Raw genomic sequence first — 27,774 nt, 5'->3', positions numbered from 1 at the left:
CATAGAATGCAGCAAAATTATAATTAGGAGATTAAAAATACAATGAAGCCAACTAGTGGAAAATAGCCATCACTGTGCCAAAAAATAAAAATAAAAAAGAATTTTTTGATACTTGATCATTAAATGCATGTGGTCCCCTAAATTGGTTTTAACATGAACATGATTTGAAGCATTTCTAAGCAATTTACATAAAATTCTATCCATTTATATAAATGAACAGTAGACTCTTCCCTTTCCTTCTCCCCACCCTGCTCCCCAGAGTCCCTGCCATCAGGAGCCACCACTTACAGAAAAGGGACACTGAGGAGCTCAGCACTAGTGGCCAGAATCATGGATTTCCATTTCCAGAAGGACTCTGACCTGAGCCCTTGACTTAGCACACTTGTCACCAGTGCTGAACACTCAGAGCCCATTTCAGCATGTTTGGCTGACTGATTGGTAAAACTGAAGTCATTGCTAAGGGCCTGTGGTCCCTTTGCAAGCATTCTCTCCTTAGTGACATACCACACGCAGAGCTAATCATAAGTGCACACCTCCTATCGGACATCACCATTGTCATCTGTCCTCTGAAACTGAGTTGACACTGCTGACCTACAGTAATAATGGGGAATTTGCCCCTTAGGTCCCCTAAGATCGGTGTTGCATATTTGCAGGAAGACAGGGATGCGGGCTGAGACCACGGAACAAAATGAAGGTAACAGGACAGGTCTGAACCCAGAGCCTGGTCTCCCCAGTACAAGACACTTCCCTTTCCAGACCAGCAGAAGCAGAATGGTGGTGCCCAGTCTCCCTGGCATTCCACATGCAGATTCCGGGGTCCCACCCAGACCCAATGACTTAAAATCTTAGTAGACTCTAGGGTCACTATCTTAAACAGAATTCTAGGTGGGTCTCCTGTACCCTTCTGAGAACCACTTCATAAACTCTTAGTACACAAGGACTGAATCTGATTACTTCTCTTTTGAGCTCTTTTAGAAAGATTTTATCTAAAAAAAACTAAAAAACATAAAGTCAAAATCCCCCAAAACACCATTACTTCCCAAAATAGATGTTTATGAGTGTTACATATAATGTTTATATTTGTGCATATATGTTAGTATATGATGGATATGTAAATATGTATGTGTATTATATATGTGTATGTTATGTGCATATACTACATGTGTATATATTACATGTGTATATATATATGCATGTTGTATATACATGTATAGCTGATGTACATGTAGATGATAGATATATAGATGTGTACAGATATGTAGAGATGATAAATATGTGTCCACGCACATATGTGGCATGTGTTTATATTATGTACATGTGTGTGTGGTATATGACACATGTATACATGTCATAAGTGCATGTGCATATGCATATGTATGGTGGATCCCTTGCTACATATATGTTATGTATGCACATGCATGTATAAATGTGTGTGTTATATATGTGCACGTGTGGATATATACATACCACGTGTGGTGCATATATGTATATGTGTGTGACGTATCTGTGTCATGTGCACGCATGCATGCATATGTGTGTGTTGGTGTGTATGCGTGCTGTTTGTGTATTCATATCTCTATATTTCATCTACAGATGCATACATGAAAGGGAAAGGCCTCCTGCCCTCCAGTCCCCACTCCACACTCCAGAGGTAAGCACTGTGCTTTGGCAGTTACACGTTCTTCTCCACACACACCTCTGCCCTTTATTAAAATGGGATTGTGTTATCCACAATCATCTGCAACTTGTTCTCACAGATCACGTCAAGGTCAGATGATACAGCTCTACCTCATGCCCTCTAACAGCCGTACAATATATCCCACCACACAAGCTCTAAACAATGCTTGATGCCTGCTCTTAATTGGCTGATGGGAGAACAGCGGGGTTATGCGGGTGGAGGGGGGAAGGCTGGCACTCACCTCCCCGTCAAACAGTTCAATCTCTCCTCCTTCCACCAGGATGGTGACCCGCTTCTTGCATTTCACTGAAGGGTAGCTGCACCCCTCATTCCCCACCAGGATCCGGAAGGTCCCAAGGTTGCCGTCACAGTAGTCCTGGGGAAAGGGGGTCCCAGGAGAGGAATATTATCTCTGCTCTCTCTCCCCGAATTGGAAGATGGGTATCTCATCATCTCAGACAGTTGAAGGATACATGTTAAAAGATATTACCATGTCCATGCACAGGTGTGTGTGTGCGATGCACGTGTGTGTGTGAGACAGAGAAACAGAATGAAATTGAGAGACAGGGAAAGAGGATGAGATGCGGGTGGGGGAGAAGGGACAGGTGTGTTATCTTCAACCATGACATACGAACCAGAGTCAACGTCCACAAGGGAGCGAAGGAGGGAGAAGGGGAGAGGGGAAAGGCCTGTGGTATGCTTTGCTGAACACATCAGCCTAAAGGCCCCTACCCAGAACTGGCTAGTGCTTAGTCTTACCCAGCTAACTGGGACAGTTTGACCACAAGGCACTTTGTGGCTCTTGATTCCAGCTGAATCCCTCTGGACTGTCAGCCCAGAAATGTAACCAAAGGTCATCTGACACAGCTCCATGGCACTGAGCTATACCCCCTCTGGTTGGGGATAGAGGATGAGTGACTGCTGGTCCCTGCTGGTCAACTGCATAAAAATTAAGGAAAGAGGGGACATTTCTGGCAAATACTGCCCCATGGTGGTTATTGCTGTGGTATGATAGGAGGGAAAGGGGGTCCCAGACCCAGAAAAAGGTGTGAGCCTTTGTGCTGCCACTTATTGGATACATAGAGCAAGTCACTTACCTCTCTGACGCCCCCTCCCCCATACACACACACATACACTCTGTCCCTCTAAAAGACAGAATCAGCCAATGGTGGGATTGTTAAGTTAAATGGGTCTGTGTTAATGGGATTATGAAAGGTAAATGAGGGAACAAAGGTGCAGGTGCTTTATTCATGGATCTTGGAAGCAGCTGAAATTTGGCTCAAAAAGAATCAAGTCTTGACAACATGTCCCAAAGGAAGAAGGGAGAAAGGGGAAGATCCAGGACAAAGTATCAGAAGGGGACAACAGGACTGGCTGTGAAGGAAAAGAAGCAACCCACGAAGCAACACATTTTGAAAGGGACTCCAAAACTGGCCCACTTGGGAAAGCTTTGTCTGGGCAGGGGAAAAGCTGGGAGCAGATCTGACCAGCTGCCTCTCATAGCACTGAACCAGTGAGTGCTGTCTGGGTGCTCACGTTTGAAATCGGCTGGGTGGTTGAGCCCTAGAGCTGGTGTCACCTCATCTTTTGCTACTAACATTGGGAGGCAGATAACTGAAAGACAGGCTGCCAGATATAATCTGTAGCACAGCTCTAGACAGGGATACACCCCAGGTTCATAAGTGTCAGTAAAATCATGTCACAATGAGCATGTCCTGTCTGTCTCCCCAGCATGCTGCCTGCCTTTCTGGGGCCACACTGGGGCATGGGAGATGGAAGCTTGGTTAGCTGGTGCCAATGCTCGCTCCCAGCATGCCCTGCCCACCCACAGCTGCTCACGATGCTGCCAGTTCTGCCCCACTCCCAGCATGCGTTATGCTGCTGCTGATTTCACCCCACTCCCAGCATGCTCTGTGTTGTTGCCAGTTCTGCCCCACTCCCAGCATGCTCTACGTTGCTGCCGGTTCCGCCCCACTCCCAGCATGCTCTGCTCTGCTGCCGGTTCCACCCCACTCCTAGCATGCTCTGCTCTGCTGCCGGTTCCACCCCACTCCCAGTATGTTCTGCAGACAAGCATGCTCAGGCACGCTCACTACCTGGTTTATGGGGCCCCACAGCCTCTCTCTCTAGGGCTGAGGCTCCTATGGGTCTGTGGTCTTCCCTTGAGACCACGCCAAGCCCTTACCCTTCTTCCCAAGAATGGAGACAGAAAGACCACATTTGTTTAAAGCTTCGCAGCATCAAGTTGTCTCATCCCTCATAAGAAAAACACTCCTATCTCCTTGCTTACTCACTTTGGTGTCAACCAGTAAGAGAAGTTTACAGTAATCCACATGGTGGGGAGAGGGAGATGGAGGGGCGGGTCCCCTTACTCACCGGCTAGGATTTTCTGGGCAGTACGACTTTTCTGTGCCCCCCCTTCTGAACTGGACTAGGTTTAAAATGGAAATGTTGGACAACAGGATCATAGGGTGGGAAGCCAACTCCAGAGATTATTCCAACTGTCCCCCAGTCCTGGGCCACTTACCAGCAGGGAGGGTGAGGGAGCTGAGTCTAGCCTGAGCTCCCCTCTCCCCTGTATGTCCTGACTGAGGCTGTCTGCCAAAAGGAACCAATGCTTTAGCTATTCATGTAGGTGCTAACTTGGGCCGGGGGTAGGCTTGCCCCCACACCCATCCCAGTCAACAAAGGAGTTTCTGCCCTGTTCTTGTAAATCTCCGGGTCAGCTGAAGGAAAATGGACCATTGCTCTGAGTTTCAGGCCCCTCTTCTAGGGGCTGGAAAATTGCTGCAGTAGAAACTAGCCCCAGAGCTGTTTCCACAGAGAGAACAGCAGAATCTGACCCAGAAACCCCCAAAGGGCAGTCAGCACCTCCCAGCGCCCCCCAAAGACAGAGAGCACCCCTGCCCTCCCTCACTCTCACCTGCACCAGAACGTACTGGCACTCCCCAGGGAACAGGTATTTGAGCCCGTCAAAGGTGAGGTAGTGTGCCATGCCAATGGCAGAGCAGGTGGCGTCACACACGTGGTCCGTGCAGTTCCACTTCCGGTCCCGACAGACACTAGGAAGAGTAATGGCCAGGATGACCAGCTGGATGCTGTGGTGTGAGGGGCTCTTCTGGGCATTGGGGAGTGAGAATCAGTGAAGGAATGCAGATCACTCTGGGGTGCTACCCCTACCCTCCAGGAAGCCTCTAGAAGCCACACCTGGGAGGTGTGGGTGTGGGAAGGCAATTCACAGTCATCAGCAGTCACATTTTTAGAGCACAGGGCCGAGGAGGAGCGAGGGAAGCCATGCTGCTCTCCTGTTACAAGGGGAAAGGGAGGCAAAGAAGCAAACAGTTCACCCACGGGGTTGGGGCAGCCAGGGAGAGACGCTCTGAGGACCGCCTGCTGTGGATTTGCCAAAGTTCAGCCTCCCTGGAAGATGCCTGAGAGTGGCCATGGGGTCTCTACAGAAGAGGTACACTGAGGTTGAGGGCCCTCTCAGGTGAATGGGGAGAATGAGACACAACAGCAGGAAAGTTCTGAGCTGGGAAAATAGTGATTGACCATCAACTTCTGCCAGGAGAGGTTTTGTGTGTACATAGCTATATTTAAATCTACAGTGATTTGCCCACTATCACAGTGCCCCATCCCCCCACCACCCAGTAACCAGAGCTGACATCAGGAAGCCAACTCTGTGCATCAGAGGTGGCAAGCTCTGACCCAAGAGACAGCTAAGCTCCTTCCAGGTCCCAGCCCTGGCTGCCTCTGTCCACACAGGCCTTCCCCTGAAGCTGTGCACAGCCCAGACGTCACAGCATGGTGAGTGAGCAAAGCAAAGGGCCAGTGAAGGGTAGCCACAGAGAGGAAAGAAGAAAACCAGCTACACTCAGAAGGTCCTTGGTGAACCATGCCATTACAAGGACATTTACAGTATGCTGAGGGGACATTATGAGGCCAGAGAGGGAACCTCCAAAGCCCATGCCTTTTGGCAGCTTGGCCACACGTGCAATGACCCATAAGGGCCACGGTCCTTCTTGGGAACGCTACTCTCCAGGAGACTGTCTGTGTAGGGTGAGCACAGGGGAGAATAAAGATTCTCCCCCACTTTACAGATAGAGAAAAAAGAGGCACAGAGAAATGGAAAAGAATAACCATGTTCCCACAGGGTGTCAGAGGCAAGTGCCAAAGACCCTGTGGCCGTGTCGGCCCCCACATCCCCACTCTCACTAACCCCACCCCAAGGGCTCCAGTCCCCACCCAGGAAAGCCTCTCCCAGGCCTTACCAAGTGTTGCAGTCAATTTTCACGGTTTCTCCTGGGGCGTACTCTCTGCCTTGATGGAAGCAGGGACACCTTTCCAGAGCCACACACTTGTTCTCATGCCGGACCTAAGAGAAAGGAATCCAAATGTCTTGGGGGCCATAATGAGTGCTGGGAAGACAGCCTCGGCCACAGGCCACGCTCCAGCTGGGACTCAGCAAACATGTGCCCCTATCCACACAGATGCCTCCTCCCTCCTCAGCTGGAGACACTCCACCCACCCTCTCCCCTCATACCCTGCTGGGACCATGGTGAAGACTGTGTGGTAACCTGTGGCCAAAGCCCCTGGAATGTGCATATCATAGACCCAGTAATTCCACACAGAGGATTTCTCCACAGGAAACAGACTTATGGATAAAGGTTAATGTAGAAACATTTATCATTGCAAAAAATGGAAACAACCAAGCGTTTAACAATATCTATTAAAGAATCTCCAGGTACTGGCATCCTCTGCAGCTCTTGGAAGGGCGCTTTGGAAGACTTTTAAATGCTGTGAGAGACACTGAGGCTGTTCATTTTTAAAACAAGGAAAACTTTGCATACATATGGTCCCAATTATAAATATATATATGACATATATATCTATCAAAACTATACACACACTCAATATATATACATATATGGATGTCAAAAAAGACTAGAAGGAAATACAGGAGTTCCATCCGAATGGAAGACTGAGATAGAGGAATAGAGCAATTTTATTTTCGTCTTTGGTTTTAATTTTTTTTCCCCAAATGTTCATCAGTGAGCCTGTATTATGTTTCCAACAGAAAAGATGGACGATATATTTAATAAAATTCAAATGCATTTAATGCACTGGAAATGAAGGCTGCATATTGGTCACAGGCAGGAATGGGCCAAAGCCAGAGTCTGGGGGCTTGTTGGAGCCCCACAAGCCCACTCCTCACCCAGTCCCCCAGGATTCTGACACCCTCCACGGGGGGATGCTCTGCTTCCCTGCCTTCTGCCCATTAAGAAAGAACTATGTGAGCGTGTCACATACTCCTCAGGAGGACAAAAGAACTAAGACCACTGGCTCCAGTGGGTCCCAGAAGAGCTGTCCAAACCCTCTGACCCCAGTGTGCAGACATGCTTCTGTCCCAGCCCCTTCGGGTGATGGGGCAGCTGTGGCTGTCTGCTCTGGAGTGGCCTAATGGCAGGTGATCTCAAAGAGCCCTGGGTCACCCTCAGGTGAAGGGACCATGGCACTTCTGTGCCAGAGCTACCTAAGGGGTGAGGAGCTCCTGGTCTATATGTCAGGATCCATGTGCTCCAGTCACTCTGCAGACAAGCCCGAGTTCCCACAAGGCTCTGGCAACAGGGCAGCCTGGGCCTGAACAAAGGGCTTTCATGTCAGGAACCATAAGCTGTGTGTGTGTGTGTTGGGAGGGGATGGGAAGAACAACCTCCACTACTTCACCACCACCTTCATCCAACCCTAAGTCCTCAACACCTAAGGGGGAGGGTGGGAACGCAGAGAATGGGGAAGAAGCAGGTCCACCATGTCCCGCTCTTGGAAGACAGTGAGCTTAGGCGCCCAGCAGAGAAGATGGCAGCTTGGGAGGCACAGGGAAGGGGAGGCACAGGGAGGAGGCAGCCTCTGTTTCTGCCACAGCCTTCAGAAGCTGTCCCAATTAGGGTTCATTCCCACATATCCATCCCCCACCCCCAAGCTTCATCAGCCTTGACCTAAGTCTGAGGCCTGCCACCTAGTGGCTACTCTGAGAATGACCGCGGCACCGGCTGGAGAAACTTGAAGTACTCTCCAGCCCCCACATCTACCGACGACGGACACCAGACAGTAAGTCTCCCTATTGGAAACATTATTGAGACAAACGTGATGCACAGAGTCCGATTCCAGGAAACAGAGCTCTCCCCACCTCACCTCGCCTTGTCTTACCTCACCTCACCTCACCTCACCAGAATATGCACTACCCCTTCTCCTTCGAGCAGGCAGAGTGGAGGCTCCCACACCTCCTGTTCTGCATGCTGGCTGTTTCTACCTCTCTTTAGGATATTCAGCCCATTAACAAAAGCGCTGCACACCCTCCCCCGGCCCATGGGTGAGTCCAGCCCCCTTCCAATGTACAGAAACTTAAATGCCAGCTTGGTCGTGAGATAAGTCACCACTGCTGCTCCCATTTCCTCCTTCTGCACTCTCACTGACAGACCACAAGGCTCCTCTTTGCCCTGACCCACGGATGGATTACAGTATTAAAATAGGAACTTGGCGGGGGGGGGGGGCGCCCTGGGTGGCTTGGTCGTTAAGTGTCAGCCTTCAGCTCAAGTCATGATCCCAGGGTCCCGCCTGGCGCTCCCTGCTCAGTGAGAGGAGTCTGCTCCTCCCTCTCCCACTCACCTTGCTTGTGTTCCCTCTCTCACTGTGTCTCTTTGTGGAAAAAAATGAATAAAATCTTTTAAAAAAAATAGGACCTTTGTACTGGAGGAGGACTTCTATAGACAACAGGGGTATGGAGTTAGATCCACAAGTGAGAGCTACTACAGAGGGGACAAAGCAAAACCTTAAAAGGAAAGAAGAGGGTTTCCAGGCCTCACCTCAGTACAGGCTCTGACTTGGGAGAGAAGATCAAATAACATTAGTTCAGCCAAAAACACCCAGAGAGTCCTAAAGCATTAAAAAAAAAAAAAAAAATCCCTGGAGACTGAAAGATAAAGGCACAACACAGGGGATGAAGAGGATAGAGGATCCAGATGAGGACTGGTCAGACACATAGGGTAAGTCAGGACAGCAGTCCCCAGCTGGGAAAAGTCACTTAAGAATCACATTCAAAATAAAGTAAACCATCTCTGCCGAGTGTTTGTCCCTTTGGAACACGAGAACGATAATAAGACAAAGTTAACAAATGCCCTTCCAAGACTTGAGAAGAAAACAGGCAGAAATCATTGTCACTATCCATCAACTTGGGCCATCCTGAGGAAGAATGGTTCATGCTAAGAACAAGGTACGAGGTATTGGGCAGCTCCAAGAAAAATTATGAAGTAGAAAAAAATTGGTTTTGTTGCTCTTCTCTGAAAAGGCACCATCTTCCCCTTTGCCCCACCCAGCCCCCATGCACGAACACCGAACACCGTACTGACCCATTCTCCAAAATCTTTTTTGCCTCGCAGCTATCCTTTGTTCATTCCCCCTATCCATCAATACTTCCAGGTCAATGTAGCTGATTACAGCTAGGTGTTTGTTACTGAAGCAAGAACCTGATTAAATAATTCACACTAAGGTGTGAATGACTTCCTGTGAGAATTTAAATTTAAATTTAAATTAAGCTTTTCTAAAACTCTTGTTAGCCAAAATGAATTTATGCTCCCTTTATGTCAGTAGGCCCGATTAGGTGACCAGTCATATAAAGAGTAGAAGATATTTTTGAGACAGAGAGGCTTTCGGGGCCTTTTAAAATTACATCTCATAGGATTATAGTGCCCACCTGTGAGGCCCACCCCCAATGGGCCCCAGAGCCCCAGACTTTACATTTTAAAAAAGCAATGCCAGAGTCTCTTTAGTCATCATACTGGGCCAGTGAGAAAAACAGGCATGAAAGGACCAGAGAGATGAACACGTTTCCTAGCTGCCAAGGGCTTCCTCGTAGCAGCTGAATTAGGTACCAGCTAGGAAAGTGTCACTTCTAGATTTCAGAGAGTAAGTCAGCGTCCCCCACGCTGGGGTGCCACACTACCCAAGACAACCTCGCAGGAGAGAGGGAGGCAAATAGGGCTGAAGGATCCCAGCCTGGGAATCAGGAAACCAGGATTTCCAGGATAGAACTATGTAGCCTTGAGTGGTTCTGGTTCCTGTCTTTCCTCAGACTCCCGTGTTGTAGAAGGGGCAGAAACCCCGAGTCCTTAGGGCTCCTCACTTCACCACTGGATCCTGCTCCTGAAGAGAATTAATCGGGCGGCTGAATGAGTGAGCTGGGCAGTGGGTTGTGCTTTGCTGCCACCTTGTGGTAAAAGTGGGTAATATTCCAACAAAGGCAAATCCACTCAATTTTTGAACTAAAGAAAAAGATGGAAATTTTTCTAATGCAACCCCCTTATTTGATTGATCTCAAGGGCCTCCGAATGTGGACACTGAAGTCTTAAATTTGCTCCCAGTGTGTGATAACTTCCTATAGCATCTCTCTGTTCATAATACGATTCATAGTTTTCCTCCCCAAGCTTCTAACAGAGGTCATCAAAGTACCACTTACTAAGCAGCTTCCATGACCCCACCACTGTCACCGTCAGTCCTCCCAACTGCCCTTCTAACCAAGTTTTACAGATGAGAAAAATTAGACTCAAGGATTTTAAGTGACTTGCCACTCCATTAAGTAAATGTCAGGAGCCAGGGTTCACACCTCGAAGGACAGGACTCCAGTGCCCTTCCCACTCAGCTTCTCCACTAACCATTTACCTAGGAGGACACTGGCCATGTATCAGAAGCATCCCTCCCGGCTTTGTCCTGTGCAAGGAGACCTTTGCACCAGTGTCAGGAGCAGACAAAGTGGCCAGGAAACCCCAGCTCTAAGCAGATGCCAGGCCGGGCACAGACTGCAAAGAGGAGGGACCCCCAATCCATTCCCAACATTTTCAGACAGTTTCTGGTCTTACAGTGGACACGGAGCCATACCTTGTATGGACAGAGAGAGGCAGTCTTCAACAGCGTGGTCCCCTGGCCAGTGTCACTCTGTGATAATGAGTATGCAAATGAAAGGCACTGGGAAAATCCTACAGCAATTGACCTGAGTAATACATCACATCTGTTGAATCAAATAAAAATGGGGAGGGGGGCGCACATTTTGTACATATTTTGTATGTCCTTGCTTTCACTGTTTCTTTTTTCTGATCATTCATTGCTATTGTAGCTACAAAAGCTTTAGTCCACGACAGAACAAAAATTTAAGGAAACGGGCCCTTCTTGGCTCTCTCCTGTGGACAGGAGGAGGTCGACAGAGCCTCTGTGACTGAGACTTGGTTATTTACAAAAAGAATTGAAGCTATCCCTACGATTCTACAACCCCTTCGGGCCCACAGCCCATGTGTGAGGAAGGCAGAAAAGGAATTATATGCCCATGTCACAGGTAAGGCAATCGAGGCTCAAAGAAAGAACAAACACTCACCCCAGGGTGAGTGAAGCCGGAACAGAGAACTCAGGCCCTCTACCCTGTTCCTATTCAGGTGCTCTTTCTGCACTCCAAGATCTGCCCCCAGCAAAGAGCTCCTTCCCTGCCCCTACCCCCACCCCAGCCCGGCCCCCTGCTCAAGTGCGTAGGATGCAGACTCCTGACCTCGGTCCTGTGCCACATCCTTACATCTCCCCCCGAGGACAGGCCACACAGAGAAACACCCCTGGGTAGGATGTCTACACCATCACATGGGCCCAAACAGCTCCTTTGTCTTTGCATTGTGGCCAGGAACACGTGTCCGGTGCAGCGGCCAGCTGACTGCGCACCTTGTAAATCATGGACTTTTCTGCTCTGCTGAATCTAGCCTCAACGATTTGCACCTCTGTTGGCATCCTAATGAGGCAGTTGTGAAAATAAGCCAATCTCTCACATTCTGAGCTTTTGAGCATTGAGTCCCCTGCGGTTGAGGTTAGAGTCACCTCGCTGTTAGACAGATACCTAAAGACTGTCCTCAGAGTGTGTGCCAGATGCTTGGGGAATGCCAGGGAGCTCCTGGTGTGCCCATATGCTGTGTGTGAGGTCTAGCTCCCCACTGGGGATTTGGGACCACGATAGACTATTGTGGTTATTATCTGAGATGATCTGTCTCATTTGCTTCATTGAAAAAAAGGGGGGGGGATTTAAAAGTCTCTGATGCTAACATAAGCCCCTGAGGGATGCCCCTTTTCTTGCCAGAGGCTTCTCTGTTTGTTGTTGTTGTTTTTTTAATATTTTATTTATTTGACACAGAGAGAGAGATCACAAGTAGGCAGAGAGGCAGGCGGAGAAAGATGGGGAAGCAGGCTCCCTGCTGAACAGAGAGCCCGATGCGGGGTTCGATCCCAGGACCTTGAGATCATGACCTGAGCCGAAAGCAGAGGCTTAACCCTCTGAGCCACTTAGGGACCCCCAGAGGCTTCTCTGATGTCTGGAGAATTTCTTCTCCAGGTACAGTGAAGGGACAGTCAAATAAGAGGCCCTTGGGATAAAAAGAGCAATGCAGAAGCTTCCTCTCCCTGTCCTATTTCTTGCTGCTATGCAGCTCTGAGGTTCCTCTCCTTATTTAACCTCCTTGAATAGCCACCTCCTGCAAAGAAGCCCTTCTAGGTCAAGGGTGCTCCCAGGCCAATCTCTAGCTCCCCCATTAGAAAAAACAGTACAAAATCGTCAGGGGCTAAGGCAGAGGGAACACCCCAGGCAGAGTGAACAGCTCGTCTCTCTGTCTTGGAGGACAGCTGGAGGGAAAGAGATCAGTCACGTGCCCTGCGCACCCCCAATGCACAACCCGCCTGAGGGCCACTGGTGATGGGTCCTGGTTCCCTCCACAGGACACTGGCAGCCCCGCGGCCGAGGACCTCACCCCTCAAGCCAAGGCCTGGGCATCACTCACACCCTGTACAGTCATATAGGACAGCCATCCTACCCACTCCCATATGGCCTCTCCAACTCCTGCCCCAGCCCCAGCTACTTACTTTGGGTACAGGGGAATCAGAGTCAGGAAAAGCCAAGAGAAATGAGGCTTTTGAAAGAGAAAAACCCAGAAGTTACCTCCTTCAGGGTGACAAGAATAACCTATGTATGCAGTTGTCCCCCCACCCCCATCCACAGGAATACATTCCAAGACCCCCCAGTAGATGCTAAAAATTGCAGATAGGACCAAGCCCCATATATACTGTTTTTTTCCCTATGCACACATACCTATGATAAAGTTTACTTTATAAATCAGACACAGGAAGAGATGAAGAACAATAACTAAAAATAAAAGTTATAACACTACACTGTAGGAAGAGTGATACGAATGTGGTCTAAGCATCTTACTATACCCGCTCACCCTTCTCCTTCTGGTGATGATGTGAGATAATAAAATGCCTCATGGTAAGATGAAGTGAGGGGGATGGTACAGGCACTGAGACACGGCGTTAGGCTACTGCAAGTCCCTGCTTCTGGACCCCAGCAGACGGTGGGTAACTTCCACCGTGGGTAGGGGAATGACCGACCATAATATATGTGTACAAAACTGACCCACCAGCAGACTTGGGAGGAAGGCAAGGATCTTGGGCATGCTCAGACCCCTGCCGCCAGCAGCCGTCTAGAACCAGGTAGAGGCAAATCAGCAGACCTTGGACCACGCAAGGCATGCTGGGAACTGCTGGCCAGAGGCTGTGTATCTGTTAAGAGCTGGCCAAGACCTCGTAACTCACTTCCCAGGTGAGGAAAACCAGGCTCACTGAGGGGAAGGGACTGGGGCCTGTTCTTGCTGGTGAAGGGGCAGCAACATCAACATCATCTCTTGCAACAGAAAGTTCTACACATATATGCAAATGATATACAAATATATGTGTGCCCTCTCCTCTTCATTCGGGGAATGCAGCCGCCCTTGGGAAAATTTCAAGGGAAATGCCAGTTTCCACACGTAAGTATTTTCTGGAAATATTCACTGTGCTTCCTGCGGCATTTCTGTGCACGGAATTCCTGTGTTTTTGTCGGATCTCATCAGGATGGACTCTAGACACTTTCCCACCATCTCCCTTCCCGGCTCTGGTGGCTGAGTCAGCCACAGAAGACTGTCCCCCACCCCTACCCCAGTCACAGCCTCCACCACCCCCCCCCCCCGTTACCATTCTTGCTTCACTCCTGTTTCTTCCTCTCTCTGCTCCAGAGCCACCTGGCCCGTGCTTTACCTGCAGCAAAATGCAAGGCTTCCCACCCTCCAAGGCTCCATGGTGGCTCTGGTGGCTTACCATGCCTGGGGGGCAGAGGCAGCCAGAGACACAGCCCGAACTCATACACTGCAGGTCATAGTTCTGGCAGGTTTTGGCACACTCAAGCCCTTCAGCCCTTGGGTTATCAGCGGGGCACACCAACGTGACCATGGGAGGCCGGCAGGACAGGCTCCTTTTACCTTGGAAGTAGAAGAAAGCAAAAGAGTCAATGGATCTCCCTTCCACACTGTCCTTGGTCCCCCCACACACACTTGCATCCAGAGACCCAGCCACCCACTGCCTGGGATCAGGTGCTCCCGCAGGCCTTGCCCTGAGCCAGGCTCCCCCCGTGAGACTGCAGAGCCACCCCACCTACACATCTGAGCCCCTGACCTTCACCCACGTGGAAGGCATCTGTCCTGCCCTCCGCATCCCTGTATCAGCCCACTCCTCATTCCCCTGGAACCCACCACACAAGCAGGGGGAGTACAAGCAGGGAGCACAAGCAGGGGGAGTGGCAGGCTAAGGGAGAGAGAGCAGCAGGCTCCTTGTTCAGCAGTGCTTGATCCCAGGACCCCGGAACATGATCTGAGCCAAAGGCAGATGCTTAACCGACAGCCACTCAGACAACCCAAAGGAAGGGGTTTTGTTTCCTTTGTACACGAATGTATCGTATCTCCTGACCGTGGGCACCTATCATGGGCTGATTGAAAAAATGATGACAGGAGGGTTGCTACAGCACTTTCCTTTCAGAAACCTGCGTGTGCATCACAGCATTTATATCTGACTATATAGAGCACTTACTGTCTCCTGTGGACAAGTTCCAGCCTTAGTTTTACACAGAAACTTTGTTAGGAAACTGAAACCCTAAAAGATTGTGCCTTCCAAAATTGCACAAAATTCTAGGAGCTTCTTGACTTATTAAAAAAAAAAAAAAAGTCACCTTCCAGGGACTATAGGATAGAAAAAAGCCAAGAGGGTGGGGACACAAGCAACTGCCAGAGAGCAGGGCAGGACTTAGTGACCCTCAGGTCTCTTACGGACTGAATGTCTTGCCGCCCCCGAAATTCACATGTTGACCCTAGAGGTAGTGGTGCTAGGAAGTGAGCCCTTTGGGAAGTGATGGCGCCATGAGGGTAGAGCTCTCACGGGTGGGATTCGTGCCCTGATGAAGAGAGCCCACAGCTTCCCAGCCCTCTCCACCCTGTAAGGACATGAGAAGTCTGCAACCCTCACTGGGACCTTGCTAGCACCTGACCTTGGACTTCTAGCCTCTATAACTGTGAGAAGTACATTTACAAGACAAAGACAGAAATCTGTATTTCTTACACTTAAACCACCTAGTCTGTGGTATTTTGCTATGGCAGCCTGAACAGATAAAAAGAAGGTCACAAGTTCTTATTTCAACTTCTGAGCTGCCCACGTGCTTGGGATCTTGCCCCAGCTCCAGGCTGAGAGATGCTCCCCAAGCAGTCACAACGGGGCAGCCTGACTTCTCACCCAGGGCGAACTACAGAACAAAGGCAAAGCACACGCCCAGGTCGCTTGGAGAGGTGGGGTCTTGAGGGAAGAGAAAGGCAGAGAGAGGTGGTCAAGCTGGACATTGAAATTAGCACATGTATCTGCCTAAAGTCATTCCTCTCCCTCTACTGGGTCAGTCCTTTCTAAGCAAAGATCCATTTGGAAGCCAATTAGTTCTCCCTGAACCATAATGTGAATATGGTCCCACTAGTGCCGGGCCAACCCCTTCTCCCTTCTGTGCCTTGTCCTTAAACTGCGTACCAAGTATGAGGACCTTCAAACTGAGAACAAAGGGTCCAAGATCCCTGCCTTCAAATCCATCTGAAAAGCTTTCTAAACATACATCCTAGTCATTAAAGACTTAAATGTGAGAACTGAAACCATAAACATCCTTGAAAAAAGAAGCAGAAGTAATCTCTCTGACACTGGCTATAGGAACTTTTTTCTAAATAGGTCTCCTGAGGCAAGAGAAACAAAAGTTAAAATGAACTATTGGGACTATATCAAAATAAAAATCTTCTGCACAGTGCAGAAAACAATCGACAAGATTAAAAGGCAACCTACTGAATGGGAAAAGATATTTGCAAACAACACAGCTGATGAAGGGTTAGTATCCAAAATATATAAAGAACTTACACAACTTGACACCCCAAAAACAAATATTCCAATTAAAACATGGGCAGATGACATAAACAGACATTTCTTCAAAGAAGACATCCAGTGGCCAACACACATATGAAAAGATGTTCAACATCAATCATCATCAGGGAAATGTCAAAACTACAATGAGATACCACCCCACACCTGTCAGAATGGCTAAAATCAACAACACAAGAAACAAGTGTTGGAGAGGATGTGGAGAAAGGGGAACCTCTTACACTGTTAGTGGGAATGCAAGATGGTACAGGCACTCTAGAAAACAGCATAAGTTTCTTCAAAAAAATTAAAAATAGAATTACCAATAATTCCAATAATTCTACTACTTGGTATTTACCCAATGGCAATAAAAACACTACTTCAAAAAGATACCTGCGCCCCGTGTTTACTGTAGCATTATTTATGTAACCCCACTATGGAAGCAGCCCAAGCGTCCACCCATAGACAAACGGATAAAGAAGAGGTGGTGTATAAATGTACAGTGGAATATTATTCAGTCATAAAAAGAATGAAATCTGGCCATTTGCAGCAACATGGATGGAGCTAGAGAGTATTAATGCTTTGAAAAATCAATCAGAGAAAGACAAACACCAAATAATTTCATTCATATGTAGATTTTAAGAAACAAAGTAGCAGAGGGGAAAAAAAGAGAGAGAGAAATAGAAACTAAGAAACAGACTCTGAACTATAGAAAAGCGCTGGTTACCAGAGGGGAAGTGGAGGGGCATGGTGGCGGGGGGGGGGGGGATTAATGAATGCACTTATCATGATGAATAAAAATAAATCAAAATGATTAGATAGATAGATAGACAGATATCCTTGTCAGCATGTCTGTGGGCAAAAGGAAGCCAAGGAAGGAGCCAAGGTCGCCTATAATCAAGGCGACCAACTTATAGCTGCCCTCTAGGTTAAGGTCACCATGGGCAAAACAGAAATCCCACTGAATCCACCTTGCAGAGAACTCAATCTTTCCCCCTAAATTTCCTCCTTGCCTCAATAATCTGGGTATACACATGCGAAAGCACTTCAAGGCCTGAGAGTCAGTTATACAGACACAAACATTGTGTCAGTCCTGACCCATGCCCGAATGCATGCACACGTGGGACAGAGCAGCCCAGCGGGGAGATGGAGAGCCCAGTACTCACTGCGGTGAGACAGGGGACTGCTGAGCACGGTGTCGGGCAGCAGGCTTCCTGGGGTTCCGCTTGTTGTACAGTGCATGAAGCCATCCTCACAGTAGCTGCAGACAGGAAGGTCGGAGCCCAGCTTTGCAAGAGCGGAGACCCTGGCCAACTCTTTTTCCTTGCCTCCCACTCACCCTCTGACCCCTCCAACTCAGGCAGTCTCCTAAGTCAAAGGAAACACAGCCTGCTGGGGCTCCCAGCAGCCTCTGTGTTACCAATCCTAATGGAATATCTTCAGTTCTTTCCTTACCTGATCCCTTTTAACATTATTCATCACTGTGACTATTCTGTTCTTCTAGAAAAAGAAAAAAATCCCTCCCGGTTTCCTCTTACCTTCCTGGTTGCTCCCTTAGGCTCGCCCCCCCACCCCCTGCCACTGACTCCCTGCTCCGCTCTCTCTTCTCACCCCGTGCTGTCATCCACAGCTTCTAGGACAGAGATGACTCGCACACTCACATCAGCAGCTGGGATCTCCCACCTTGAACCCGAGATCCATACATTCAAGCACTTACAGGATCGCCATCTTGGTGTCTCAAAGACTTCAAAGTCAGTATGTCCAAAACTGACCTCATGACCCCCCCACCAACCAAAGCCAGTCGTCCTCCAGTGCTTGGATTTATTGTATGATACCACCATCCATCCACGTTCACAAACCAGCAAATGAGGGGTCAGCCCTGCCACCGCCTTCTCCCCACCCCCATATCTGGCCATCATCCGGCCCTTGGACTTCATCTCCAAAACATCACTGGCACTCAGACTGACTTCTCGAGCCACACTACTTCTCATCCAGACGAAGCAGAAACTCTGAACTGATGGATACAGACCAAATCCCTAAGATGGCATCCTTGGTCCCATGTGCTTGGAACCCCGCCTGCCCTTCCTCTAGCCCATGTCAAGCATTCATAGACCATATACTTCTCTTCCTCCTACCCTCATTCCTTTGCGTGCATTGGAGTTATTATCTGGTTAACATCTCTCTCTCTCTCTCTCCCCATCACTGGACTATGAGATCTAAGAAGGTAGAAGCCATGACTGGTCTCACTCATTATCTCCTCAGCAGCCAGCACAAGGCTTTGCATAAAGTACTCAATATACTTTTTATATTCTTTTCTTCCTCTCCTCCAATCCCAATCCCCTCCCCTCCCACGCACCACTATTTCTATGATATCTGGTCTCCTAAAGGGCTCCTGGTGATGCCTGTATCCTGGTGTTCACACTCTTGTGTCATCTCAGTTGCACCAAGGTTGGTCCATGTGACCAACAGGATGGGCAACAGTGACATACCAAGTGTCACCTAAGATTAGGTAATGAAAGACTATGGCTTCTCTCTTGGTGCCCTCTCTTGGATCACTCCCTCTGGGGAAACCAGTTCACAAGCCACCCAGTGGAGAGGTCCACAGGGCGAGGAACTGAAGCCTTTTGCCGAGAGCTGTGTGAATGAGCTGGGGCTGGAGGCTCCAGCTCCCTTTGAGGCTCCAGATGATTCCAGGCTTTGGAGCCAACCCGAGCCGAGCCACCCAGACAAGCTGCTCCGGCAGTCCTGACCCGAGAAACTTAGAGGGAGATTGTACATGTTCACTGTTTTCAGCTGTTACATTTGAGGTTCATTGTTTTATGCAGCCATAGATAAAGAAAACGAATACAATCTTATTCTGTTTAATGTATATCTGCCTGAATGTACTCTCATAAAGTGTGTTTATTTCACGCGTGTGTATGTTTAATTTACACAAGCAGTGTTATCTCGTATATCACACTGTTTGGTTGTTTTCTTTAGCACCATGTGTTTAAGAGTCAACCCTGCCAGAGAGCCTGGGGGACTCTGTCGGTTGAGCATCTGACTCTTGATTTCAACTCAGGTCATGATCTCAGGGTCGTGAGATAGAGCCCCATGTTGGGCTCTGCACTGAGTGTGGAACCTGCTTAAGACTCTCTCCCTCTTCCTCTGTCCCTCCCTGCTCTCTCTCAAAAAACAAAAACAAACAAGCAAACAATCCACCCTGTTAATACATACCAACTTGCCAGGGTCCTTTTAAGGCTGCCTGGCTCTCTATTGTTTGCATCCACTACATTTTACATATGTACCCTCCCATGGATAGACGTAGATTGTCACCTGTTCCTTGCCACTGCAAACAAAGATGTGATTAACATCTTCATACCTGTGCTCTTAAGAGCCAGTGTGAGGATTTCTTTAGTATACATGCCCCAGAAGGAACTGTGGGGATCTCAAGGGTGGATATCTAATTTGCATAAACTGTGCCAACTGCTCTCCCAGGGGCAGCTGACCTTGCACTTGAAGGGAGCAACGCACCTTCCAGAATAAGGAAGGCCAAGAGGCTGGAGAGGGGAGGAGTTGGCAGGGGTCGAAGTGCATGGGCCCTGGGAGACCATCTTGAGGATTTGGTCTCTATCCTAAGGCCTCCTGAAAGGAAACTATTAAGAATTCCAAGCAGGGGAGCACCTGGGTGGCTTAGTTGTTAAGCCTCTGTCTTCGGCCTGTGTCATGATCCCAGGGTCCTAGGATGGAGGCCCCACTTTGGGCTCTCTGCTCAGTGGGAAGCCTGCTTCTCTCTCTCTCCTACTCCCCCGCTTGCGTTCCTTCTCTCACTGTCTCTTTCTGTCAAATAAATAAATAAAAATCTTTAAAAAAAAAAAAAAAGAAAAGAAAAGAATTCCAAGCAGAGGTATGACATCATCAGCTTGAAGTTTTGGAAAGCTACTGGGTTCTCTGAACCAGGGTATGTCCTACCCGTAGCAGATCGGGGGCCTCATATTCCACAGTCCTGCCAATACTTGGCATTATCCAGAGTTCCAGTTTTTCTACTCTAATAGATATGAGTAACACTCACTGTTTTAATTGTACTTCTCTGACTGTAATGATTTTGAACATTTTCAATGTGGCTGCTATTTAATCAAAATTGAACCGAATGAGCAAGAGAATCAGTCCTTCCTGACATGGGCACTTTCAGAAACTGCACCCTCTGGTTTTTAGCTAACACTCAATTTACAGATATCCTCCCGCAGATGTCAGATCTGTCATCTGGACGTGACCCAAAAGCTTAATTTTGGGGCACCTGGGTGGCTCACACAGAAAGCATCTGCCTTCAGCTCAAGTCATAGTCCCAGCATCCTGGGATCAAGCCCCACATCAGGCTCCTTGCTCAGTGGGGAGCCTGCTTCTCCCTCTCCCTCCCCCCTGCTCCTGCTCTCTTTCTCGCTCTCAAATAAATAAATAAATCTTTAAAAACAAAAGCTTAATTTTATTTTTAGAAAGAAGAAAAGAGAAACCTTGCAGGAGGGTTTACAATCAACTCCTGTCCCAGATCTTGGCTTGCAAGAGGGCAAGCACTCTATGGGGAGGCCCATTCAATGACCAGCCAAATGGCCTGAAGACACACGCTAGCACAGGTGTTTGCCCTTCCTACCACCTGTTGTAGGTGCCCCCAGCATGCATCCATGGGACTCATGATCATCTCAAGAGTAAATATAAAGAGCAACAAACAGGCCCTGAGTTCCCGTTGACTCCTACTCTCCGGAAATCCCAGTTTTCTGGGAAGTGGAGAGAGAACAGTCACTAGCCTTCAGCTAGTGCCTGAAGGGAAGACCAGAAAGAGGAGGTTTCCATATCATGGAGAGGTCACTGATGTGCAAATCCCAAAGACAGCCTGAAGCCAGGGCTATTCCCCCCCAAGCCCTATTCACCCAGGGCCCACGGTACCTCATCTCCCACCTTCCCTGTGCCTACAATATAGTAAAATGACCAGGGACACTAGCTGCTCTCCAAGTTACCCCAGCCTCCTACCCTCCGGCTGCTTTCCTCACCACGCTACTGCAACATGGGGGCCACCATGACCTTCTGATCGCCAAATCCAGCCGCCTACTCTCCATGTAATAGGAAAAGTTCAAGAGTCCCTGGGTCCTGTCACTTGCTAAATGATTTGGGAAAGCGATAATCTCTCTAAGCCTCACATTCTTTGCTAAAAAAGCAATGCTTGACTCCTAACAACATTGTTTTAAGGTCCCAGAGAGAAACGCCCTAAAAATCACAGCCGGACAACTGCAGTAAAACGACCACTGGGCGAAGGCCCAATGTTCAACCCGACAGATGTTATTACTCCCCTGGTCCCTTCACTTCCACAACAGGGCTCTGCCCTAGTTATGCCTTTTTGCTGGCCTTGATCCTTTGGCCTCTCTCATGGGGTCCTCTTTCTCCTGCCCTGGTCCTCTAAACATCTCCCCAAGCTCTGGACTCAGTCCCCTTTTTTGCTCCTTGGCCCACGCCCTCCATGAACCTCACTACCCCCACGGCTATCCCCCGACCTTCCCACGAATCTTGTCCAGACTCAAGTTCCGCCCGCACCCATCATTCCTGTGACTGTTTCCATTTACTCACCAACATGCCTTCTCAGTAACGCATTCATCTGGGCTGAAACCAAACACGTTATCTTTCCTCTACCAACAAAGAGCCCTCTTGCTCTTCCTGTCCTCCCTTCTGGTCTTCTTGGCACTCCAGTTCAGTGTCCCGGGGTCATCTTCAGCAAACTTCATCCCCCCTACCACGCCCCCAGTCTGTTTACTTCCCAGGGTCTCTGGTGTCTGTCCCCTTGCTCCATTTCCACGACTGGTATTGGCCCAGGGCCTTAACACCTTTTGACCAGATTGTGCCCACTTCTTCCCACAGTGGGTCTCCCGGTCTTCATGCCTCTCAAAGGTTCCAGAATGCACTGATGCTATCTGCTCTCTGTTCAACACCTCTGAGGTCCTCACTGCCTACTGCTTAAGTCCTCACCCTACCTTTCAAAGTCCCTCAACATCCCTCCAAGCTTCTCTCCTCCCTCAGACAGAGGACTAACCTTGGTAATGGGTAAGGTCTCTTTGTGGGTTTCAGTCCCTGGGCATGGGCCCACCCCAAAGCCCTCATCCCATGGGCCCACCCCATGCCCACTGTTAGAATCCTCCTCAAACCCAAAGCTACCTCTTACACTGAGTCTTCTCCAACTGGAAGCAATCTGCCCTTTCCTGAATAAGTAGAGATTTTTTATGTCTCCAGAACGGCAAGTGTACCAAACACAATGCTCTTTCATCTCAAGAAACATTGATCGTACCTATTTCCTACCAGAAGTATGTTGGGTGCTGGGAATCAGGGCCTAAGATATGGTCTCTACTCTTGGGGAGGTCACGGTCCCAAGGGAAAATAGAACATATTGTGCTGAAATCCAACTCCGATGACAGCAACTACTGTACTCTGAGTGTAAAAAACCTTCCTCGGGCACAGGAGATCAGGAACGACTGTAAATTCAGCTAAGTGAGCTTCATTACCAAATGCAATGTCTAGACCTTGTTTGGATTTTGATTTCAACATACCAGTTCTACATAAAAAGACATTTGGAGATGGACAGGAAAAAGTGGACACGGGTGGAACATTAGGTGTAATCAGGAATTATTGTTAACACTTCGCTTAATAATGATATTACGGTCACTTTTTTTTAAGTGCTTATCTGTTAGAAACACAGACTTAAACATTTTCAGATGAAATGACATAAGAGTTGAGATTTTCTTTATTCCAGCCAAAAAGGAGAGGTGGGGATACATAAATAAGATTGTCAAAGTGCTGATCATCACTAAAGCTGGGATGGATGCCTTAGGGCTCCTCACACTACAGTCTCTCCTTCCATGACAGAATATTCTGGAATCAGGACATGTGCATTTGTTCCTCTACTGGACTGTCAGCTTCCTCAGGACCCACAGTGTATCTTGTTCACCTTCCAGCACCCAGGGCAGAGCACATGCCAAGGAAGCATTTGCCCAACAAATGATGCGTTACCGGTTTCTCTCGTGGCTGTGATGGCTCTACTGAAACTGACTGTGACCAAGGCCCCGGGCAAAAGGCCACAAGAAGTGCATACAGCGGGAGCTATTTTTCAGGCGGTGCAAGAAGCAGATCAAGATGCCATGCACCAGGGAGGAAAAGCTGCCACAGTCAGTCTTCCTCTGGCTCAAATGCCCTTGCGTGAGAACCCTGCCAGGGGGCTATAGTGGAGGGGATACTTACTGTTCTCAAAAGGGGAAGCCAGCAAACAGGAGTTGGCAATAAAGCCGAAGCAGTCTTGCTGGTAGCCTGTTCTAAATCCCCACAAGGTAAGGAAGTCATTCGAGCTGGGTGAATCTCAGCTTTGCTTCCAACCAGCTGTGCAACTCTGGGCGAGTCCCTTCCCTTCCTGGGCCTCTGTTTCTGACCCATGAAATGAAGGACATGGAGGACCATTTTCTTTCTGACTTCTGCCGCTCCTGGGGTCCGCGATCCCACAGCTCGTACTTACCACATGGTGTGATGGTCTGAGAAGATGTCTTCAGGCTGAAAGATCTCGCCATCATAGTAGCAGGGGCAGTGGGCCTTGGGCACACAGTCTCCGCTCTCATCCAGGTACAGCCCTGGGGGGCAGAAGCAGCCTTCCAAGCACACCTCATCGCAGTCCTCATCCGGGTAAGAAAGGGAGCGGCAGGTCATGTTACACGGGATCCCACACTGCAGGTACACCTGGCCCGGTGGGCAGCTCAGTGCTGGGAGAGAAGGGAGGGGAGGAAGGCCTCAGTGGAAGCATGGAAGCACACAGATGCCAAGGGCTGGGGTTCTGGGACTTGGGGTGCCACCCTTGCAGCCGAGACTCCAAGTATAGCTATACGATCACCACCTTCCTTTCCCACTCTGAGCAAAACTGCATTTTCAGGCTCACAAACATCTCTGATAATAACAGACGCACATGGATTCCCCTTTGCTGAACCCGAGGGCTGCCGCCATAGCAGTTTCCAAAGCCTTAAAGCCTGGGACGTGTAGAAATTGGGGGGATGTTGATATTGTGACTATTAAAAAGAACTGGGAGTGCCAGGCAAGGACATTTCTCTCTGGATAAAGATCATTAATTTATCCCCTACTGTAACTCTGCTCTTCACACAGTTTTTATGCCTTTTACGCCTCTCACTGAGCTAGATCTCATGGCCCCCATCCTACACGGAAGAAAACTCAACGTAAACTGAGTGACTGGTCAAGATCATGCCTCCCAGGCAGAAGCTGAGGCAGGATTTGAACCCAGTTCTCCGTGACCCAAAAGCTCACGCTCTTCACCATTATGCCCTAAAAGCAAACTGCCCTAAGGAGCTGTGCTTTGGAGGACAGCCGCAAAGAGCCGGCCGCTGTTGAACCTGCTCCAGCAAGGCGGGCAGCCCTGCCTCCCTGTTGCCCTCACTCTCCCCGGCCTCCCACAGAAAGACAGCATGGCGCCCAAGAGCCAAGAGGTCGTGGGGCCAAGTGTTGCAACACAGGGAAGGAGATGGGTTCTGTCTCCCAAATTCCTGGATCTGACACCCAGTTCTGTCACTAGTTACCACGTGACCTTGAGCAGTTTCCTGGCTGGAAGGGACTCATACCCGCCTGGCTTGTTGTGAAGGCTGAGTGAACCAACCAGGTCTGAGGCAGGCCCGGCCTGTGGCACACGGTCAGCGACTGAATCACTGTGATGACTGGAGAAACGCAGCCTGAGCTCCGCGGGGTCCCGAAGGGAGGGGCATTCCAGAGAAAGGCCTAGGCGAGGAAGGCCTGAAACTCCTGGGGTATCTGGCCACTGCACACACTCCTGGGAGCACCCCAGTGATGAAATTCTTTATTGGGGTGTGCGGGAAGCCCTTTGCCCTTTAGGCAGGCATTCCTGCTGCGCACCAGCTGCTGTCCAGGAAGGGAGGGCCTCACTCTGAGCACAATCCTGAGACCACTGGAAGCCCTGCCCTCTCTGTTAGGATCCACTTCTACAGTAGGAACCTACGGGCAGCACGTGCCACGGGAGCTGTCACAGGAAGACCAGGCCATGAGCCGCAGACATGGGGGTGGGAGCATCTGGGGAGCCCCTGCGGATTCTGCCTCCTGCAAATGCTCAGGGCTCGGGGGTTTGAGGATAGCTGAGAAGGGAGAGGGCCCCGTCGCCATATTAGATGTGGATTCTTCGCTGAACCAGCAGAGAGGCTGGGTCAGTGGATGAATATTTAGAGCAGGGTGGGTTAAGATGGGGCGTGTTGGGTCATAAAGATGTGACTCACTTTCAGGCCACTGAACCTATGATAATAAGGTCACGTTTCACCCATTAAGGAGCATTTGGAGTGGAGAGTTGGCTGAGAGCCCTGTGAAATATCTCTTTTGGCCGCCTTCTCCAGAAGTGGTACACACCTCAACTTAACAGAAGGGTATTGTGCGTCCACTGTGTCCTGGGGCTGTGCTAGGCTCACGAACGCAGAAATGATAAGACTTGGTCCCTGCCTGCAGGGAGCCTGGGCTCTTGCCCAGTTATAAGAAGAGGAAAAAAGGGTGTACTTCTCTCAGAATCCCAGAGGAGCTGCGTGAACCATCCTTGCTCCCTGAGCATCCCCAGTGGGCGTGGTTCTTCTTAAGGATGGAGTTAGTGGCTTAAGGAGCTCTGTTCATTTTTCAGGAGGAAAATGACCATCCTCCTTAGGTTCAGGCCTCCCGGGCCCTCTGGCCAACCTTTACTCTGGTTTACCTCCAAGTTAGCCCATAGATCCAGAAAACTCCTTCCTACCTCCCCTCAAATTTTTTGCCTCCCTAACCAGATCTCAGCCTGTTCACGCCTGTTCTGTTCTCAATGGAGGTGAAGGACGATGGCTCTTTCAAGATTACCGAATATGGCGGTAAGCCCTCAGCCTCTGGGACAGTGCCCTAAATTAGGAAATCCTTCCGATGCTGCAGCACACTGATAATACAGAATTTCTAATGCGGGTGAACCATTATATAGCAGACAAGCATATTCACGAACAGTATGCCATTTACTCCTCACTACTCTGCCTAATTTCTAAACAGCAAACCCCGAGGCCGAAGCTATGGCATGGAGGGCGAGATGAAGAGTTCAAGGCCACAGAGCAGGGAAGTCAAGGGCTGGTTCCAGAAAGGCCTCAGATTCTCCTCCTCTGGCTGCTGGCCATGACTCTGTGTCGTGCCAGGCCCAGAGCAACAGGGAGGCACAACAACATGCCTGCATAAACATGGTCTCTTTTGTACTTACTTCTGCCTCTGCTCCTCTTTTTTATGACCTTGCTTAGACTCCAAACACAAGATGGCACTTAGGCCCCAACCCTTCTAGAAGGGTCTAGACACTTCTAGAGCCCCCTACCTAAGCTTCTTTTCAAATACATGATATGAGATTAGGGCCTTTCACCATTTCTCATAGCTCCTCTATTTTCCTGCTTCTGCCAAGACCATGGACATTTTTGTCTCCAAGCACATCCTAAAAATCACTCCAAAACTCAGAATATTTATGACACCTCATCCTCTCAGAATATCCCCCTCATTTCCCCCAAATCACTACTACTGTCCCACAGTGGAACAGCTCTTTTTGGCCAAGGTGGAGTCTTTTTAAGGCCTGGTCAAGTACACCACCTCCAGAAGGTCTTCCTTGGCTGCCCCTGACTTAATCTAATTATCTTTTATTCAGTGTGTAGTCACCTAGCAGGGAGACAGTTCCCACCTATGCCTCAAGAGGGAAGAAGGTTCAGGCTTTAGTTACACCGCTGGCATTGCCTGACCATGCTGGGCCAGCCAGCCTGTGTTATTAGAGATTTGGGCCAGGAGTCCACTGATGGTTTGCCTGGAGTTATAAGGAAGGACTGGTGTGTGCATTTCCCTACTGCCTTCCTGAGACCCTCCGGGATGCAGAGACCCATTGGGATCTGGGACTCACTCTTTCCTCAACCTGCCCATACACGTATTGAACTCTAGGTGGCAGCAGCCACAGGAAATTTCTGCTTGGCAGGGACTCCAAGGTTCTGGACCTCCAGGTAGGAGGGTGCAGCTCGAGCTCTTAGGACAGGCCAGAGTAATCACACTATCCTGTGGGAGAGCCAGTTCCCACCACCGCGTCTTGCTGGAGATGGAAGAAAAAAAGAGGCTGCAAATGAAGAGTTCTCAGGATCCAGGCTTGCTGAATGCCCTTGGGCCCAGTTCTGAATGCAATAATGCTGAGACAGTGTCTAGAAAAGGACCAGCAGTTCGCAGGGCACCCGAGAAGGGCTCGCCTGGGTTGTGTGGGGACTGGCGGGGAGGGAGGGCACCCACCACAGAAGCTGGGCTCCCGCCACCCAATGTGCACGCCTCTCCGGGCACAGGCTGCGGCGTAGTTGGCCACGGCACTGCAAAGGCAGTCTCTGCCGTCGGAGCAGGAGCAGACGTCGTAGCGGCAGTTCTGCACGTAGGGTTGAGGACCCACAGTGCGGTGGCAGGCCTCGAACTTGGAGGATGTCAGCAGGGCGCACGCCTCCTCTGCAAACCTGGCTGTGGCAGGAGAGAGAGCAGTGCAGGTTTGGCCGAGGCCCCACCTCCCTCGGCGCCCAGCCCCCAGAGAGCCAGGACCCGTCAGGCTCTGAAATCCCCCCACCAGCTCCTCCCTTGGCAGCTCTCCCCACAAAACAACCTCACATCCCTCTGGAAATCACTGTGATTTTTCTTCTGCAGCCAATAAACTCTCCTAATTATATTTGGCCTAAATACATAACAAACTGCATTTCCAGAGC

At 49.4% G+C, this 27,774-nt stretch overlaps 1 protein-coding gene across 1 annotated transcript in view; it reads right to left on the bottom strand.

Moving 5' to 3' along the window:
- The window catches only part of VWF (von Willebrand factor), a 135,473-nt gene that overhangs the window by 55,946 nt on the left and 51,753 nt on the right, over window positions 1-27,774 (bottom strand). The window contains exons 15-21 of the mRNA XM_004766734.3: window positions 27,320-27,535; window positions 23,526-23,766; window positions 17,170-17,264; window positions 13,886-14,046; window positions 5,950-6,053; window positions 4,602-4,740; window positions 1,920-2,054 (exon numbers count right to left, since the gene is read on the bottom strand). Coding sequence (XP_004766791.1) covers window positions 1,920-2,054; window positions 4,602-4,740; window positions 5,950-6,053; window positions 13,886-14,046; window positions 17,170-17,264; window positions 23,526-23,766; window positions 27,320-27,535 — 1,091 coding nt within the window. The remainder of the gene's footprint in view (window positions 1-1,919; window positions 2,055-4,601; window positions 4,741-5,949; window positions 6,054-13,885; window positions 14,047-17,169; window positions 17,265-23,525; window positions 23,767-27,319; window positions 27,536-27,774) is intronic.

The sequence above is a fragment of the Mustela putorius genome, unplaced genomic scaffold (assembly GCF_011764305.1).
Source record: "Mustela putorius furo isolate JIRA1106 unplaced genomic scaffold, ASM1176430v1.1 tig00003988_pilon_pilon_pilon, whole genome shotgun sequence".
Taxonomy (NCBI): Eukaryota; Metazoa; Chordata; class Mammalia; order Carnivora; family Mustelidae; genus Mustela; species Mustela putorius.
Note: the sequence above shows the minus strand (reverse complement) of the source record. Positions and strands in the feature narration are given on the sequence as shown.